The sequence below is a fragment of the Plasmodium knowlesi genome (genome assembly GCF_000006355.2).
Source record: "Plasmodium knowlesi strain H genome assembly, chromosome: 12".
NCBI lineage: Eukaryota > Apicomplexa > Aconoidasida > Haemosporida > Plasmodiidae > Plasmodium > Plasmodium knowlesi.
Window position 1 is genome coordinate 1,239,435 of NC_011913.2, and position 19,096 is coordinate 1,258,530.

Sequence of the window (19,096 nt, forward strand, 5' to 3'; positions counted from 1 at the left end):
CATTATATGGTAATTCTTCCACTTTGCAAGTCATGTAGGGCCATAATAAAAAGTGAACCGCTAAAATGTTGCAAAATTTGGATTTTAATTTTTATTATTTTGTAGGACCGTCAAAGTGAGCGTTCCTCTCGTTGCCGGTTCTTTTTCGAAAAAGGCTATAAAGGGAGGAAAAATTCGAAGCCACTCCCCCAGTTCAGAATAATTAGGAACCTGCGATGTGCCTTCACGCATGCACGTATAGATGGATGTACAATGAGAAAAATGTGGATGAAATTGGCATGTAACGTAAGTGCACAAAATATGGAGCGGTATAAAATCTCCTGCTCTGACAAAAAAGAAAAAAAAAAAAAAAGTACCGTCGTAATGGGAACCGAGGGAGGGTACTCACGCGAATAATAATACCACGTGGCAGAAGGTGAGTGGTACATGTGACCGCAAACCCTTATTTTGCATAACTTTGGGAACGCACAAAAATACCCCATTGCAATAAAACTTTGGAACTACATAAATGATGTCCGTTCCCTTAACTCTTCACAAGTATGATGGGGCGCTATTTTAAGTAGCTGCTGTATTGTCATGCAGGTTGTTTTTATATACCCTATGCTTAGGAGCACACTTTTAGGAAAATATTTTCATATATTTTTGCGGCCACGGGTGGAGAGAGGCTGTCATTCCCTTCCTCATATCACGAAGAAAAAGTTGATCATGTTGTATCGCAATTTCTTTTTTGTGTGTGAGAATGGACTTATTTTACGTGCAATGTACGATTAGCTAACACTTTTCTTTGGAAAATTATTATATGAAAAACGGAAAAAGTGTATGGGTTTTTAGCGCTCCATGTGCATATCCTCTTGCTCCCAACGGATGAATAATTTCGATCCCCTCCCTTTATAAATTTATACATACAAGTTTTAGCGGTATTAATACATGCCCTTGAAAAAAAAAAATCCATATCTAGGACTACACTGTTCTCTTTGAGCTAATCGCACCTGATATAACTTCGTTGCAACGGCAATTGTGTAGGAATCTCCAATAATTTTTCAGATCAGTTGATAGACGCATGCGAGCAAGTGTGGTTTCATATCGTCATTCCTATGTTCGCCTACCTTTATCTCCTATAAAATAGGAGGTACATTAAAAAGTGGATGTTTTCTCCCCTTTGAACGCACCGTTGGGGAGATAAAAAGGTGTCCATTTTTTTTCTTTTTTTCTTTTTTTTCTTTTTTTTCTTTTTTTTCTTTTTTTTCTTTTTTGGGTGATTACTCCCTTTGAGTTGAAAAATTTTCCAAATGAGCTTACTATATGTGGAGGGTGATTCCAAAAGGTTATACGAAGAAATGTTCCTTAACCGCGTGAGGCATTCCGAAGCGTCATTGCTATGTGTAAGTACTGGTCTACGCATGTGAAGAAGAGAACGCTTCATGATGGATGGGTGGAGAATTCTCACCTTGAGGATACACAGACGGGTGTGTGACTACAAGATGGGAGCATAAGGAATTATTTGTGGATACCATTCGAATGGTTTTATTTAGCAAAAGATAAAAACTTGTTTTGACCGAATTTTTTCCCTTTTCTCGTAATTCACTACAAATTTGGTCCCCTTCAATGGAATAAATTTTGCCAATTTTATTTAAAATTAATTGCATCCACTCGCTACTACTAAGAATGATAATTTTGTATGAACATACATTACAGCAAATTAAGTGACAGTTGTCATGACACAATTTTGTGAAATTTTTTTTTTTCATATGATATGAGTTAAACCATGGATGTGTTTTTACATCCCTGAGGGAATATCTTTTCTGGTAATTTACATTGAGCATATTTCGAATTAAATTTTTTGCGCTTTCTGAAATGTGTGGTTCGAAATGAAGTAGACCTTTTATAATTTCCTGGAAAAGTACATTCAAACTGATATGATTAAATGGCAGTTTTCGATTGAGTAATAAAAAAAGGATAACGCCCAGGGACCACACATCCGTTAATTCTCCATGATATTTATTTCCTTGTAAAATTTCTGGAGAGGTATAAAATGGGGACCCACATGATGTTGCTAATAAATTATTTTTTTCATACACAGTGGAGAGACCAAAATCAATTAATTTTATATTTTCGTCATCATCCAGTAAAATATTTTCTGGTTTCAAATCCCTATGAACAACATTAAATTTGTGCAAATAATCCACTGCACTGATTAATTGATAAAAGATTCTCCTTGCTGTGTCTTCATTTATTCTTCTCTTTTTTTTACAAACATATGATAATAAATCTCCGTTGGGAATATACTCTAATATCATATATATGTTTTTTCCATCTTCATAAGCTTCATATAATTTACATATGTGATTATGGTCCATCTGTTCATGTATTCTTATTTCCTTCATTATTTTTTCATAACTGATTAATCGTTGTAACTTTTTTTTGTTTAAGATTTTTATTGCCACTATTTCATGTGTGTGTATGTGAATTCCTAGACAGACTTTTCCGAAAGTCCCCTTCCCGATTTGTTTTGTTATTATATATTCCTTTCTCAGCTCTTTCCCCTTTTTTATCTTCACTGATATAATTTTGTACCTATGTAGGTTTTTCCTCCCTTCCCCCTTTTGGTTTTCTCGTTCTGTTTTTTTATGTTCTCTTGCGAGGTGGGGGGGTTCTTCCATGGAATGTTCTTCACCAGAATTATTTTCATTGGATAACTCCCCCCCGCAGTCCTCCTCATAGCGGAAGCTTCTTCTTTCCCCCTCCTCTTCGAGCGACACCAATTTCGTGATAGCCCCTTCTTGCAGCCATGTTTTATTCAACAAAATGGTTCTAACTTTACATCTCTTTATGCTATTAGTGGGAGGAGCTGCTTCCCCTGCTTCCTTGATATGGTTTCCCTCTACAATTCTCTTAATAGACGCATTTTCTGTGCCCCTTTTCGAACCAGATTTGTTTTTCCACCCATTAAGTGTGCAACTTTTTACATTTTTTATTTTTTCATGAGCTACCATTTGGAATTCTTCTATCTGGGTTTCTCCCTTTCCGGTTGTTTCATTTTCTTCTTCACTTCGATATCCATCATATGTATCACCTTTTTGTGCTTTCCCGATCTGGTCAGGTAATAATGTGCATTTCTTTTCCTTTCCATTTTGGTATTTCCTACAGAATTCGTTTTTCCCTTTTATTTCTTCCTTAGAGTGAAGGGTCAGACACCCCTTTGGTGAATTTCTTCTCATTTTACTTTTTAAAATTGTGCATGTCTGGGGGGTAATAATTCCCCTTGCCGATTGCTCAAAATGTGTGTCTAGCGGGGGGCCTTTCATGTGCGCTGTGGCAATGGTCGCAATTTTTCTCTGATTAAGGTAGCCATTTTTTCTTTCGGTTTGAGTTCCTAATTTATGTGTGGTATGTATCTTCCCACTTTTGTTTTCCTCCTCGTTGTCATGGCCCCTTCGCATTGTTGCATTTTTTAGCAAACTGGACGCGGCCCTACTGCAGATGCTTTTTCCGAAACTTCCTCGGGCATCGATTCCTCGTGGTTTTGTAATAACCTGGTCCTTTTTTAGAATACCCATGGGGCACAACTTACAGTTTTTCACTTTATTTATATGGATCAGTGTAGAGACGGGCCTTTCTCCTTTCTCCTTAGTTAACATTTTAGGAGTGTTATTATGCACATGTCGAGAGTGTGCTCCGCTTATTTGTTTTTCATCTGGGGATTCCTTCTTATGTGATCCAGTTTTTTGTATCTTTTTATTGTTTCTCTTTATTTCGAGTAAATAATTTACATGTCTTTTTTGTATATAATTATTGTGAGTGTTGTTTCTCTTGTCTATGTCCAGGGTGGTAATTGAAGTGTGCTTTTTCTCTCCCCTCGACATAGGTAACTTTGGATTAGTATTTACATCGGCGATCATATTTTGAAATGCCCCTTAAAGTGGTGACGCATAAAATGGGTTGACGTTTTTAGCGGACCACTAAACTCATATAAGTGAACAAGGAGCATTTTCATTTGCTTGTATCGGAAAGTAAGAATGACCTTCTTGGAGTTGTAATATGGGAGGAAAGGGCTATTAAAAAAAAAAAAAAGAAGAAAAAGAAGAAAAAAAAAAGATTTGTTTGTAGAAATGAACCCCAAATGAATGTAACTATTAAGAGTTGTATACTTTATGATGTATCGAAATGGAAACTTCCTTTTTTTTTTTTTTTAGTGTAACTTTTTTCATAATTTCCCATTTTGCCATGATATGTTAGCCCCAATTTCTATTTTATTTTCGCAACCATTTTGTCCATTTGGGTACACACACGAAATAGCCTCACATAGGGCGTAATTTTCTTTTCATTTTAATTTTCAGAACATTTCACAGGGAGGTGCATAAAGTAAAGGCTAATTGAATAAGAATAGTGCATACATTTTTTGGAAAGCTTCCAAAACATTTTTCTTGGGGGGACGCTCAAGACGTGGGGCTACCCCTCTCCTTCCGAAATTTGAAAACCTCAATTTGTTATTACTGCGTGTGCACTGCCACGCTTTAAAATTGTATTTCCCTTGGTTTTCTCAATTTTAAATTTAAAAAAAAAAAAAAAAAAGGAAGAAAAGGGAAGAAAAGATCAGCAAGGAGAGGGTGGGCCGTATCAACGAGAACGAAGGGGTGGCTTATGAACGTGTCTCCCGAATGGTGTCAATCAGATGATAACTAAAGCATTTGCAAGTTGCGCGGGGATAGATAAGAGTGGATATTTTATGGGCGCGCCCCGCGGTCATACCCCTTTTCATGGTTTACTATGCAAAAAGACAACCCCCATGTAAAGGATGGCCAAGCCTTTGCAAAGATTTCTTCACAATTTTCTTTTGAACCCTGCACTAAACCGCATTTACTTATACCTTGCGTATATTTAAAAAAATTGTTTTGTTCGCATGGGGGAATGGAACTAAAATAGAAATGTTTTCATTAATGAATGGGGCAATTTTACTGTACAAGTTTGTTTCACGTCCCCTTATCATTCGCACCACATTAAAAAAAAAAAAAAAAAAAACCCATATAATGGTAGTTCGAATTATAGGAATGCGCAGTCCAGTTGCCTGAAATTAAAATTCAGTGTTTTGCGATTTAGAGTGAACAAGTTTGCCCCCCTCTGGAGAAATGACAAATAAAACAATTGCCAAGGTTCTCTGCGTGGGAAAAATACATCCACCAAAAGAGAACTATTAGCTGTATGGAACATGAGGCAGATGGACAATCCCGTCGCACTTTCGACGCGACATTTCCAGGTACAATGTTGCTAATATATTACGTACTATATATATATATATATACTTATGGGTGACTCTCTTTAACGATGTGGTTTTCTGTGCCCCAATGGGGGTAAAGGGCAAAACCCTTTCGAATTAATTTTCTCGTAAATTTGAAAAATTTCGAAATCCGTTTCTTCATCCACGTAACAGCGTTCCAATTCGCTGTGAGATGAAAAAAAAAATTTTATTAACAAAATGCACCAAGAAAAAAAAAAAAAAAAAAAAAAAAAAAAAGAGGCGTATTTTCCTCCCACCATGACAGAGTCGCTTATAGCAGCGCAGCATTTGGCGGCGCATTTCGGCTGCATCCTGACCTCATCATTTCTTACTACCTTGTTTTTGCGGCCTCATAAAGATAACGTGTTGCCTACAAAATTTTGTCCCAAATTTCATACGATATATTTGATGCAGCCAAAAGAGGTTCCAGCAAGGGGTCCAAAGAAAAAAAAAAAAAAAAAAAAAAAAAAAAAAGAAAAAAGTTATAATAAACTAGAAAGGGGACAATACCCGCCTGTTGTTCACCTGTAAATACTTTAAAGCGCATTTCAAATACGAATGAAGAATACGCTATGCATGCAAGTTGTTTTTGTAACTAATACCTTGAAGCATGACATTTATTTGTGAGGAATAGGCATATATATACCATCCCCACCCCCATGAGGTTTGTAAGAATAATAAAGTAACAACATATTTGCCGGAAGAAAAATAATCCTTACAAAAGTCAAAAAGGGGGAATAAAAAGTAAAAAAAAAAAAAAAGAAAAGAAAAGAAAAAGGAATCAAATTAACATCAGCGTCAATAACGCATCATAATACATTCAAGCTTGACCATGCAACGTGGAGGAGAAAACAAGAGCGACATAAACAACGCACAAGTAGCAATTTGTAGAAGACCCCAATTGGTCTGAGAATTGCGGCACATCTGAGTTTTACAGTTGTAGGAAAAATTGGAGCGTTGGTTTTTCCTCAGTAGGGAATATAATTGCTTCCCTCCCGGATAGAGAACATTTCCCGCAGTTGTAAACCCCTCTTTGGCTGAGAAAAAGTGCGTTCAGTCTTTTGACACGTGAGGAACTGAAGATGGAAAGCTCCTTTAATACCCCCTCGAACCGCTTCGTCTTGGTGTCCCTGAGGAGTACGCTAAACAGACATAATATAAACTTCGTAGAAGAGGAAAATACGTACAATTCGGAAATATTAAAGAAGCACTTGAAAGATTTGAAACAGTTGAAGGAAGACATAATAAGAAAGAGGAACCAGTCCAAGCAGGCCATCCGAAATCACCTTGAATCCTTCTTTATCAGTGATGGGGACAGAAGTTGCAATTTCGACGTCTTCTATGATAAGTGCTTGAATATCCTTACGAGGTACTTATACGCATATAAAGAAATAAACGATATTTTGTTAGGAAAAAATGTGGATGACGGCAGAAAGGTAGGTAGCCCTGGAAAGGGTAATAAATCGCCTGGTAAAAGAAGTAGGGGAAGCAAGAGCAGCGTGAAGAGTGAGGAGCAACAAAACGGAGAAGACAGCAACAGCTTGTTGTACGATTTGATAAATAAAAAGTTGCTCATTTATAGAAATAAATTTTTGTTTGACTATGATGACGATAGTGAGATTTACACGTCCAGTGAAGAGGAAATCCTCATCGAGGGGAGGCCCCTAAAGAAGAAAAACAAACGTGACAGGGCTTCCAAGAGCTACAGCAGTGTGGATAACACGAATGAGAATGACCCCTCCGCCAGGGCGGAAATGAGAGAGACCCAGGAGGCGAGCTGCAGGTGGGACAAAAGGGAAAGAAAAGGGAAAGTTGTGAGAAAATGCGAAAAAAGAAAAATCCACCTACTTAACAGGTACCCCACCTATCTGAGAGACCTGATCCAAATTGTAAAGATTGCCAAAAATAGAGAAAAAAAAAATTTGCAGATTAGTTTTTTAAACAAATATGGAGATGATGTAGATAGAAACAAAATGAATATTCTATTTAATAAACTTTACTTTTGGATGTGCTACATGAACAACAAAACTTACATCGAGAAGAAGAAAAAAAGAATGCTCTATAGAATTGTGAGACATAACATGTTGAAGCATTTTTATAAAAACCATGACATTTTTTTGGAAAAATTAATTAAGAAAAAAAATGCATACAACAATTTAAGCGTCGAAAATGTGAAAAAGTTATTTCTCTCTCATGAATGTAGTGGGAATTCTTCCTCAGGAAAGTCGACCAAAGAGTGTAAAGTGTGCAAAGAAAAAATGAAGATGCTATTTTATGTAACCATTTATGACAACTTGAATTATTCATCCCTTTTCGATAATCTTAATGTGATGGCCTTCAAGGAGAGGAATCTTCTGACAAATCTTCTTGTCAACAAAAAGGAGAAAAGAAAAACAATCAATGTGAATTATGATATTTCTTTTCATGCAGATAAACACATTTACATTTTATCAAAAAATGACATTTTCTGTGATGTGCTTCATGAAAATTATTTGAAGAATAACTTTAACGATTTATTGCAGAGGATTAAGGATGGGAGTAAAGGGTACAATTTACTGTATATCATTTTTAACAAATATAAGCACAGAAGTTTTTTAAATTTAAAAAAGATTAAAAAATATTTTGATGGACGTAATAGCAGCACTTCAAGTAGAACGGGGAATGGCAGCATAAACAGTATGAGTTACAAAGGGGACTGCCTTTCCCTGAGAGATTCTTACTATGATATATTAAAAAGTAACATTATTAAGGATGAAAACAATTCGAGCATTTTTTTCGATAAGCTTTTTCACTCTTTCCACAACGTGTTGTATGGGCGTATGTACAATACGCCGAGTAGGAAGAATCCCTGGGCGTCCAAGAGAAAAGACATAGAACTTCTCAACGTAGATGGTCAGAATTCAGATTCTGACGACTTCATGTTAATCGATTCGGCCGACGGGTTTGTTAAAGAACCTTCTCATAAAAGTACCACAAATTTCATGATGCAGGTTAAGCATAAAAAAGTGCAACAAAGCTCCATGAAGGAACTTCAGCAAAAGTATGTGAATGTGAAGCGTATGAAAGATATTGATGATCGATATATAGAGGATGGCGCTTGGCAGAATAACACCCACTCCAGTTACCACTACATGGAGTGCGTTAACAAGAAGGGCGGTTTTTCTCATTATAAGCGCTCAGCCCAGGGAGACGAAGAGTGCAACGGTTTGGGAGCATTCGAGAGGTACTTAAACAAAATAAACGAAGAAGTGGCCATCGTCGTAAATAGCGATGACAGTGATGATGATATTCTGTGTAGTCACGGAAAGGAAAAAATGCTCTTGAACTATTTGAAGGGGAAAACGCATCGAAGCGGAACAGAAATTGGATACAAGAATGAAAGCATAACGCTGGAAAGGAGTAAAGTGGGGGATCTAAAGAAAAACACAATTCTGCACCCTCTCATTAACTCCAAGTGCATAGGATTTAAAATAAATGTTAATGACATTGCAAATAGGAACCTAGACGTGTACTGCATCAACAATGAGGAGTATGTAAAGGCATACAAAAATACCATCAGTTATTTAAAGAATCAGATAACTCCAGAGATGAAAAAAAACTACACAGAATTTCAAAACATTAGGAATAAAATTATGAAAAAGGAGATGAAGGTAAACGCCGTCAATGATTTGTTAAGTAACAAAGGCTTGGGAAAGAACCCACCGTGCTACATAAATAGCGGTCAAACAGACGGCACGGGGGCGAAGAAAAACAACACTGTTACCGAATACATTGTTGTGATTGAAGAAAACGTGCAAGAGGAGAGATACAAAATTGATATTTACAACCACGCAGAGTTAACTGCCTACATTGTAAATTCGAAGGAAGAGAAAAAAAGAGAATTCTACTGGAACTTCATCAGGAACGAAATATATTCCCACAAGTGGATGAACAAATTGCAGTTCAAAATTCAAAACTATAGCAACATGTACCTTAACAGCTTTTTTAAAAAAAACCATCTGAGATCAATAAAGGAGTATCTCTACGGATTAATAATAAACTTGTATTATCAAAATATCTATGATTCCTCTCTGAATATCCAGCTAAGTAAGCACTATGGGCATTACGACCCAACCAAGGAGTATGTGCTGAAAAATATACACCAAAATTTGAACGACCTTTACCAAAATGTGATTAAGTGCATCCAAAGCGATATACTAAGTAGGACGTGCTTTATGGATATGAGCAGAATAACAGGGGAGAAAGTAAAATGCAGAATTAATGACTACTTGATGAATTACCGTTGGCTGGAATGTCAGCCAGATGATGAAGCGAAGGAATCGTTCCCAGGGGAAAGAAAAAAAAATATAGACGATATGATTTGCAAATACAGAACAGTTCTGTTGTACTATTTGCTGTACATCTATCCCAAATTTTTGCACATACTAAATATTATTCAAATTAAGAATTTCAAAGAACAAATAAAAAATACCCTGCCTGAGAAGGATGATCAGCATGTACAGGACGCTCAGAAGGATTTTACTTCCCAAAAAAAAATGCTCAAAAAGGCCAAGAACAACCATGCTGATGTGCTGAAGAAAGAAGAAGGGAACGAAAATCCCATCGATTTCTATCTCCCAGTTTATGTAAAAAATGAAAAAAATATTTTAAGTGCGTTTGATTTATCAAATATTTTGCTAGCCAATTTTAACGATAATTTTGAAAAGACCCTCTTCCAGAATGTGTTGAGCGGAATGACCAAAATGGAAAGCGTGAAAGATGAAATGCATCCTGCTTGCTTAAAAACCATGGAGCACTTTGTAAAAAACACATCCTACTCTATTAGAAAAAGATTAACCAATTCCCAGTTGGCTATGATGTTTGCCGTCTTGAATGCCTACCTCTGCTTTGCCACAGTACAGCATTCCTTATACTTCAATGCAGAAAAGTTGGGAAAATTCCTCCTTCACAAAAATAGCAAAATAGAAATCGAACGATACGGCAAGTTGACTGCCCAGGGGAAGAGCTATTTCCCCATAGATTTTCGGCAGCGGTTTTTGGAGACCTTCCTGCTGAAGAAGGACCAGAGTTTTATCGCGTCAGACAAACTCAAGTGCAAGCTGATGATTTACATCCTGCTCATCCAGCTCTGCCTTATGGACAACGCATTGCCAGTGCAACTCACGCTCATTAATAGGAACACCGCCGCTCTGCTCACCAGGCTCAACTTCTCCATCGTCAACAAATCCCATGTGACGTTCAACTTGAACGCGTAGTGGAGAGGAGCCAGGGGAGACGAGGCAAACCGAGGTTTCCCCACTGGAAAAACCACCTGGTGAAAAATCCACGCATTCATGAAACCACTACAGTGTAGCTGCACAGCTCTGCTTCTCAGCGGGCGTTCCAGCAGAGCCTTCCCTACGCTCAGCGTCTATGTGCACACACCTACACATTTCGTACTTATTTGTCGTAGCTTTTTTTTTTTTTTTTAATTTTACCACGGGCCTATATACACGGACCGTTGCTGATCATGCATCCTTCCATTTTCCGATAACAAAGACTTCTAATGTTTTACGTTTTTTTTTTTTTTTTTTATAAAAGGGTTCTGTATACTATATATTGTACAGTGCGGAATTATGTGATAACAAAATTTGATTCTTTTATTTTGAACCTCCATTTAATGAATCCAAAAAGGGGAGTCTTCTTCGGTTACTCTCCCAGGTTGGGTATAAACAAAATGTTACGTGGGTTCACATACATGTGGTTCACGCAAATGGGGGCGGGGGGAGGGGAGAACTCTGCCCCACAAAAGGATTATTTTTGTAGAAGCCTATTCCAAATGGAAGAATTATGACACCCTTAAATCCCTTTCCTACCTCTGCGCGCTGCTGGCCTCATCAACCATGGGATCCTTCCGTTTTTCTAAAAATTTCCACGTACTTAATTTCTTTAGTATGTCCATTCACATATGCAATTATTCCCTGCGAAGAAGGCGGCAAAATGGGAACATTATCAAAATGAAGCAGGATGATATGGGGATCCCCGTGAGTGCAATTTGATGAACCTAATTTAGGGAGACAGGATAAGATTCCCAGATATTTTCGGTGTACAGTGTAGCTAGCTTCATACCTTCTTTTTAACACTCTCGCATATCCTGCAAATAAGCGTTTTGTCCTTATCACTTAGGGGGGTGTTTTCCTCCTTTATGAAAATGAGTGAGAATCCGTGTTCCGCGTCCATGTCCCCTGAAGGAACAACAAGGGGGATAATGTGAAATGGTCCTGAGAGGTCGGTCACTATGGGGGTGCGCTTCGCTTTGCGTCACGTCGAATCGCTTCTCCTAACTTCACTACATCATTGCATCATTGCATAGTTTCGCAGACGCGGAGACGCCTACCCATTAACATGTAAGCTGGTTTGGCCACTGAAACCTACCCCTGTACACCACAAAATCGGCACCATATTTAATCCCATCCGATGTAGTGAAGTTCCTACTTAGGTCAGCCAAAACGATATTCCTCAAGGCATTTCTGCTAGCCATGGGTGGGTGAGCCGACAGGACGCCTGCTCTGCTAACCACAGCTGTATTCTCTTTCTAAAGAAAAAGAGAAACAACTTTGTTACTATAACTTGTGATAAACTTTGGGACGTACGCAGGAGATATGGCAATTTTTGTTAATCATTTTTCTGTGCGTCGGGAAATGCACAACATATAGGGGAGAAGCCCCTGTGGAGGGGGATTTTTTTCGCTGTAGAAAATCTAACCCAATGTGCATGAAGCTACAAATGGTTTGCGAATTATACAAGGTTTCTTCTTGTGATACAAAAAATGGGGCATTCTTTACAAAGAGAATCGGAGCGATTAAAATGTAATCGCGTGGAAAACAAAAGTTTGTATACAAAATTTGGGAAGAGCAAAATTTGCTTCGCCCAATTTGAAATATGAATATTGGGGGGGGGGAACTCCTCCCCACACAAATGATAATATGTTTGAGTATTACTAAAAAAAAGAAAAAAAAATAAGGTGCGCTCGTGGACGTATAATTGATGGGGCCTATCACCCTTTCGCATCAAAATGTAAGCGCACGAAAGAGTATAGCCATATTTTTTGTGTACACATAGGCCAATTTGACGAAGTTTTTTTTTTTTTTTTTCTTTTTTCTTTCCTGCGTGTGCAACCAACCATTTATCTCGTCCTTTTGTTCTTGGCATCACCGTCCCGCGTTGGCTGCTCAGGGGGCTCTGCCGTAGGAGAGGTACTCCTCTTCGGTGGCAAAGATGGCCTCGACTTTCCTGCCGGCGAAGGTTCTACCCTTGAATGTGTTCAAAGCATTCTGTGCCTGATCTTTTGATTCGTACTCACAGAATATTTTAACGGCATGGGCATCAGATAAATTTTTATCAATGGCAATATTTATGTTTAGCAGGTTTCCAAACTTCGAGGCTTCCTCTTCTATTTCTTCCTTGAGGGTATCGTCAACTTCGTCTTTGGTGACGAGATTGGACAGGCGAATAATCCTAGAAGTGTTATTACTTAAAGCATGATTAGAATGTGATAAGTTTGCATTGGATTTTGCGAAAGAATTGCCATCATCATTATTTTCGTTGTGACCATCAGAGGATTTATGTTTTTTTAAAATATCAGGTGCCTGCACAATAACACCACTTCTCTTGTCAACCTTTTGCAGAATGAGGGGTGCCGTAATACCTTGCTTGTCTTTTCCCAATCCTTCTCCCTTCTTCCATCCCATTTTTTCCATCATTCTTGTAGCAAAATCTTTTTTCACTGGAGCGGCTACCTCTCCACTTGTGTCATTTGCTACTTCTTTGTTTTTCATCTTGTAGTCATCATTACTTGGATCTGATATTTTGGTCCGATTAACATTTTCGTAAAATTTATCACTCGTTTTTTTGTCCTTGCCATATTCTTTATCGTCATATGAAGGTGCGTCCCATTCGCTGCGCTCCCTGGGGTTGTATTCCGCGCTCGCAGTGAAGTTCCTTCCGTTTACATCATAGTGGTTATATAGGTTACCTCTATTTCGTTCTGTCTCTTCATCATGTAGTAGTGCCATTCCACTATTTGTGTAACTCATGTTGTTCCTATTAGACTCGAATGGGAATTTGGCTTTAGCAGTAACAGCGTTTGGTTTGTCATATCCATAATAATTTTGTTTCGGATCATATTTTTTATGTCCATTTTTAGTGTCCATTTTATTTTCCTCTTCCAATTGTCTTTCCTCTTCTAGCTTTTTCTTCTGTGCAGCTAGCATGATTATTTTTTTCCTTTTTCTTTCTTTTATAATTTTGTTCAAATCGTTTGGTTTGTTTGGATCGTAATCTTCATTCGCATTTGCAATGAAGTATTTTTCGTACAGCTCGGTTTGGAAATATTCAGTGGGAGGGGTTGTAATTTCTCCTGCACCTGTGTTGTTTCTGTTACTCCCACTGATGTTGTCTTGTAACTTTGCCTTTTTTATGTTCATTTCGATATTTTTAATTTTTTCCACTTTTGCAGAAATTACCTGACCGTTCAGGTGATTTGTGGAAGTATTTTGTTCAGGCCGATTATTACTTTGCTGAATTTTGTGCAGTCTATCACTAATTTTTTTTAAGTCATCCTGTACTAATTTGTTTATGTTAATTATTTTTTCAATGTGTGTGTCGTCTTTCTCCTGTGTTTTCTCCCCATTTGGAGTATTTTTTTCCCCGTGGGAGATGGCCTTTTCTTCAATACGCTCTACATCACGATCCATGTAAATGTCACTGTCACAGCTATCTTCAGCTGCGTTCATATGGTTATGCTTGTGATATTTCTCGGCCTCATCTTTCCTGTCATTTTGGTCACTATCCATTTCTTTATTCACATTTTTTATGTTTGCAATTTTCTTCTGAATAATGGCTGGCGTGATGAGAAATTTATTTATTTCAATAAAGTTGTCCTTATTTGCTTCACTGGATCCATTCTTGTCGTTATTTTTTCCAATTTTGTTGCCCTTATTTGAAACTGGGGGGGGTAAATCGCCATATAGGCTATCCATTTTGTTGCCGTTAAAAAAAAAAAAAAAAAAAATCACATAAAAATGGAGGAAAATTACAAAATGCAGGGCGAATTTTTGTCCATGCCTATTGGAACGAATCTCATTTGGGAGGAAGAAGCAGGCAAACAAATAGAATGGTCATTCGCCCAGGGTACGAATGGAAAGGCGCTATAGGCACGGACCCATATTAAGGGATGTAAAGCTTTTGGAACGAAACATACATCTCCACAAGCATGCGCATACGTGGAGTACGCGTAAATGAAAATGTTGTATATTCCTTGGGGGCTGCTCATGTCCTGTGCTTTTTTTTTTTTTTTTTTTTTTTTTTCTTTTCCCTTCCCCGGTGTCGAAGCGAAAAATATTCCTTACGAGCTATGCCAAGCGGGGTACCCATTCGTATGCCACATTATTAATAATACCTGCATGTAAATAATTACGAATTCGTATTTGAATATATATATATATATGCCTCCTTGGCGCCATCATTTTGCATTATCCTGGCACTATAAAGTGGCACAGCTCCAACGGAGTTAATATCCTCCTCGCGAACTTTTATTCGTGTGTTCGGATTAAGCACTAGAAGAAAGGGCAAATTGACCAATGCTGCACAACCATGGAATGGAGAATGGCGTAGAGGAAACTCACTCTTAAAATGCTTTCCTCATTACAATTAGCACATATATATATTTTTTTTAACTAGAAAAGTGTTTCATACAATGAGTATATGTTGTGGAAAAAAACAAAAAATAAAACAAAATAACAACCTGCCATTGATGCTTGTACACAGCGTGGAAATTTCGCTGTGGGCGGGGCTACATTACCTTTACGCTTAGGAAGACATTTTAGGCGCACTCCAAATATATATCTTTGGTGTGCACGTGAAAAATATTTCTATTTGGAGCGAATTGTGCGAAAAATTGTTCGCTTTAAAGAGTGGCGTGAGTGATGTGACATGGCTTGTTAACACGAAACGGGAAGGCCGTGGGCGGGAAAAGTAGCATATGTGAGGGCAGTCATATACAGGCGGTAACCAAACCATGTGCTCGTAAACCATATAACAGGTATAATGCATCTGAAGTGAAACGCTCTCCATGCTTTTCTCCTAAGGTGCCCTCCCATAACGTAGTCGTGAAAGGCTCCACTAGTGCCACTTTCCCTAAAGGGAGCGGAACACATGGGAGACACCACCAAGTGGCGAAACTCAAAACAAAAATTGAAAATACAAAAAGCAAAACAACTATGTACATCCAAATGTACCTTTTGATAAATATCAAATGAAAACTTTAAAAGAAAAAAATGTTACAAAACAGTGGAATGGAAAAATAAAGGATACAAACTGGGGGGGAGGTTTACTCCAGATAGGACCAGCTTACCATATGTGGGTAACACAAATATTGTGCGTCAAATTAAAAAATCTTTAAATTGGGGGAGCTCCTCCTATTAATATCGTTACGCTAAATTTGTGTAACTCCCCATATGATCGGCGTGCACATTAGCTAAGGATCTATTGCTATGTAGAATATACGCCTGATACATCCCGCACACATCACTTTTCTTCTGTTTTGAAGGAGCCCCGGTCATTTGAATTCACAATGGTAATGTTCCTGAACGGAGGGCCCCTTTTCATCTTGTTGTATAAATATCTATTCGTACGATATGTCGCATGATTTGTCTTGTGCATGCTGTAGAAGGACCCACGATGGGTGTAATTTGTGGATTCACCGGGGTATGCACTTCTCCTTTCGTCATGTGAGCTCAACACGGTCGTCTTGGAGTAATCGTGACTTGAAAATTGTTGGTTATATTGGGGAGGCAGAGACGGAAGGCGGTATGTCTGGTGAGAGTGTGCATTCGGCTCGCGAGCCTCGGTGGAGTATGTAGCGTGGCCACTTTGCATCTCCGAAATGGAGGCATCGTGCGGAGTGCCACTTCCGTAATTCTGGGCATCCTTATAATTGTAGGAGCTGCTCATATGGATATCATGACCGTAAGACACATTTCCACTCATGATGGGCGCTCCAACATAGGCACCATTTTCCCCCCCGCGCGTAGACAGACTAGCCGAGGCACTACCATGCAGGCTGGTCATTTTGTTATCTCGGACAGAAGTTACGTAACTCATGTTTTTAAACCTATAATTTGAAGGGCGGCGGGAAGATACATAGGCATAGTTGCGCCCAGCTCTGGCTCTGGGGGAACTGTAGTTTTTCCCATACGATTGATAGTTTTTATTTCTATTAGTGCTATCATAGAGGGTAACATTTTGGGATGATACATTTCTGCGCCAACTTTTGTTTGCATTTTTTCCTGCCGATGTTGTCGTTGACAATGCAATTTTACGTAGCCAATCCGACATGGTATGCTCATTCTGTTTGCCAGAGTTTATTTCATTCTCATCAGTATCCGCCCCCCCCTCTTGTTGATTCCCGTTGGTACTCTGGGCTAGCTGCGCGTCGGCAATGTTGTACAAATCTTTGTAGTTAATAAAAACGAAAGGTATGGCTGGATTTCTAAATACTTTGAACAATTCGGAGCAGATATTCACCCCGACATTCATGTACACTGCATGTTTTTTGTCCACATATATATCTATGTTTGGCGTTAATTCGTTTTTCACATTTGGGAATAGCACTCTGGCGTAGTAGAAAATTTCAGTTTCGTTCGAGCTCACATTAATGATGCACCCTATTATCCTTCTATTATCAAGGCATAAAACAGATGCAACACTTAAATAGTATTCACACTTAAATGCATGCACAGTCAATACATCATCTTGTAATTTTATTAATTTCCCTATTTTCTCTATTGGTATATCCTCTTTCACACTTTCGGGCGCTCCCATTAATCTTATTCTACTTTGTTTGTTGAATGGATTTTTTTCTTCCGGGAAGACACACTTTGCTGATTTGTCCATCATCGTAGATTCTGCTTGGTCTTGGCTAAGGGTGTCCCCGTTGTCTGCTCCGTTCGTCACCCCGTTGGTCTCCCCATTCGTTGTACTCTTGATCATTCCATCTTCTGAGTCGTCATTGATCACCTCCCGGATGCCCTTTCCCTCCTCACCGTGCGCATCCGCGTTTTGCCCCTCCTTCTTATCGCTTTCTCCAGGGTTACCCGAAAAGTGCACAATTGGATCGCAAACGGGTTGTTCATCGTCATGGACACTACCGTCCTCATCAGAATGGCGAAATTGCTCGACAGATTCATCCCTGTCGGAGGCCTCATCTTCGGAACAGTCGACACTTGATTCGTTTTCCTCATCCTTATTTGCCTTTAGAAAATCCACAGAAGTGTTTTGTTTTATCAGCTCAGGGGCACTATCTCTATTTTGGTTAGCCATGTCGAAATAGGCCATTCTGGTTGCGAGCAAGAGCTCATCCACTTCGTTTTTCCCATCGATGATTATTTGTCCCTTATAGTCTTTATCTAAATATCTGGCAACAGGAACTTCTTCCTCTGGTTCCTCTGTCGTTGCTTCGGCTACCCCTTCTTCCGTTGCTAATTCTTTTGTACTTTTAAAATTTCCCATATTTTCATTTTCATATAAATAAATTAGGTCATCTGGATCCACATCCTTATACTTTCCATAATTACTTTGTGCTGACGATGCATCGGACAAATTGTCTTCATACTCCTCCATCACTATGTTTCCTTCCTGATCCTTGCTCATTAATATTTCAGTCTCCTCGTCTCCATCCTCCAAGGGAATGTTCTCTCCGTCGATGTTGTCTTCCTCCAATTGGACAGACTTCCTAGTATTTCTTCTGTTCATAGGGGGAGGATTTTTTCCTGCACACCTCCTTCCCCTTATTCGCATGATCCTTTTAGCGTCTCCCTTTTCCTCCTCATTACCATGAGGTAGATACTCTGTACTGTTAACTTTGGATCCCTCTTTGTATTTCCCTTGTATATCCTCCATATATTCTCCCCCTTCCACTCCTCTCTTCCGTTTTCCCAAATGGCCATCGCTGCCATCAATTGGAAGAATTTCACATCCTTCCTTGGAGTTACATCCCTCCTCCACGTTCCCCTTTATCATGTGGACGTCCTGGCTGCTGCTCCCTACCATTGGGGGGTCATTTCCCTCTTCTTGTCTTTCGAGAGATTCTTCCATTTGCTTTAGCATTTTTCAAATTGGAATATCACCAAAGAGGAAATAAAAAAAGTATAACAAAAAAAAAAAAAAAAAAAAAAAAAAAAAAACGCATTAACGTTTAACTCATTGGTTATATTATCATGTAATAGCGAATGCCGACACCACCCCGGGTGTGGGCTTTCTTAAAGTTTGGCTTTTTTTTTTTTTTTTTTTGTGTGACTCTACATAAAGCGTAGACCTCCCTTGGTCGACTTCTTCAATTTTGTTCTCGCAGCGTAGCGACAATATACGGACGCTTCTGCAAAAGTATTGAGCACATAAGAATAAAGTTATAAATTTTTGAGATGCGGCTTTTCTGATTTTTCCTTTTTTCTTTTCGCTCTTTTTTTTTTTGGCAAACAAATGGAACAATTACAATTTTGTAGGCAACAAAAATGTAAAGAAGCGTCAATGTAGAATGGAAAAAAGAATAAAAAAAGGAAGAAGAAAAATATGGCAAGGAAAACCATCAAATGGCAAGAAAAGGAAATATAAATATATGCCTTATTCTTACAGTTAATATTAGGCATATTTTTTAATATGGGTATTTTCTAATTATTTGTTTTTTTTTTTTTTTTTTTTTTTTTTTTTTTTTCCCGGGGGAATTTTAAAAAAATTTTTTTCCCGGGGCCCCAAATTTTTTTTTGGGCCATGGGGGAAAAAAAA

General features: G+C 38.4%; 5 protein-coding genes across 5 annotated transcripts; 1 reads left to right on the top strand and 4 right to left on the bottom strand.

The window, feature by feature from the left end:
- Window positions 1–1,394: 1,394 nt before the first annotated feature.
- On the bottom strand, window positions 1,395–3,899 carry PKNH_1227800 (SNF1-related serine/threonine protein kinase KIN, putative; the record flags this gene model as incomplete). The annotated part of the gene is made up of 1 exon (XM_002260296.1): window positions 1,395–3,899. One exon carries the CDS (start codon window positions 3,897–3,899, stop codon window positions 1,395–1,397), a length of 2,505 nt encoding a protein of 834 aa, XP_002260332.1.
- Window positions 3,900–6,357: 2,458 nt separating this feature from the next.
- On the top strand, window positions 6,358–10,530 carry PKNH_1227900 (conserved Plasmodium protein, unknown function; the record flags this gene model as incomplete). The annotated part of the gene is made up of 1 exon (XM_002260297.1): window positions 6,358–10,530. The coding sequence occupies one exon, from the start codon at window positions 6,358–6,360 to the stop codon at window positions 10,528–10,530; it is 4,173 nt and encodes a 1,390-aa protein (XP_002260333.1).
- A 621-nt stretch (window positions 10,531–11,151) lies between these two features.
- Window positions 11,152–11,795, bottom strand: PKNH_1228000 (tRNA intron endonuclease, putative; the record flags this gene model as incomplete). The annotated part of the gene is made up of 3 exons (XM_002260298.1): window positions 11,152–11,235; window positions 11,384–11,499; window positions 11,690–11,795. The coding sequence occupies 3 exons, from the start codon at window positions 11,793–11,795 to the stop codon at window positions 11,152–11,154; spliced, it is 306 nt and encodes a 101-aa protein (XP_002260334.1).
- A 691-nt stretch (window positions 11,796–12,486) lies between these two features.
- On the bottom strand, window positions 12,487–14,295 carry PKNH_1228100 (RNA-binding protein, putative; the record flags this gene model as incomplete). Its single annotated transcript, XM_002260299.1, has 1 exon — window positions 12,487–14,295. The coding sequence occupies one exon, from the start codon at window positions 14,293–14,295 to the stop codon at window positions 12,487–12,489; it is 1,809 nt and encodes a 602-aa protein (XP_002260335.1).
- A 1,546-nt stretch (window positions 14,296–15,841) lies between these two features.
- On the bottom strand, window positions 15,842–18,421 carry PKNH_1228200 (conserved Plasmodium protein, unknown function; the record flags this gene model as incomplete). Its single annotated transcript, XM_002260300.1, has 1 exon — window positions 15,842–18,421. One exon carries the CDS (start codon window positions 18,419–18,421, stop codon window positions 15,842–15,844), a length of 2,580 nt encoding a protein of 859 aa, XP_002260336.1.
- Window positions 18,422–19,096: the final 675 nt, after the last annotated feature.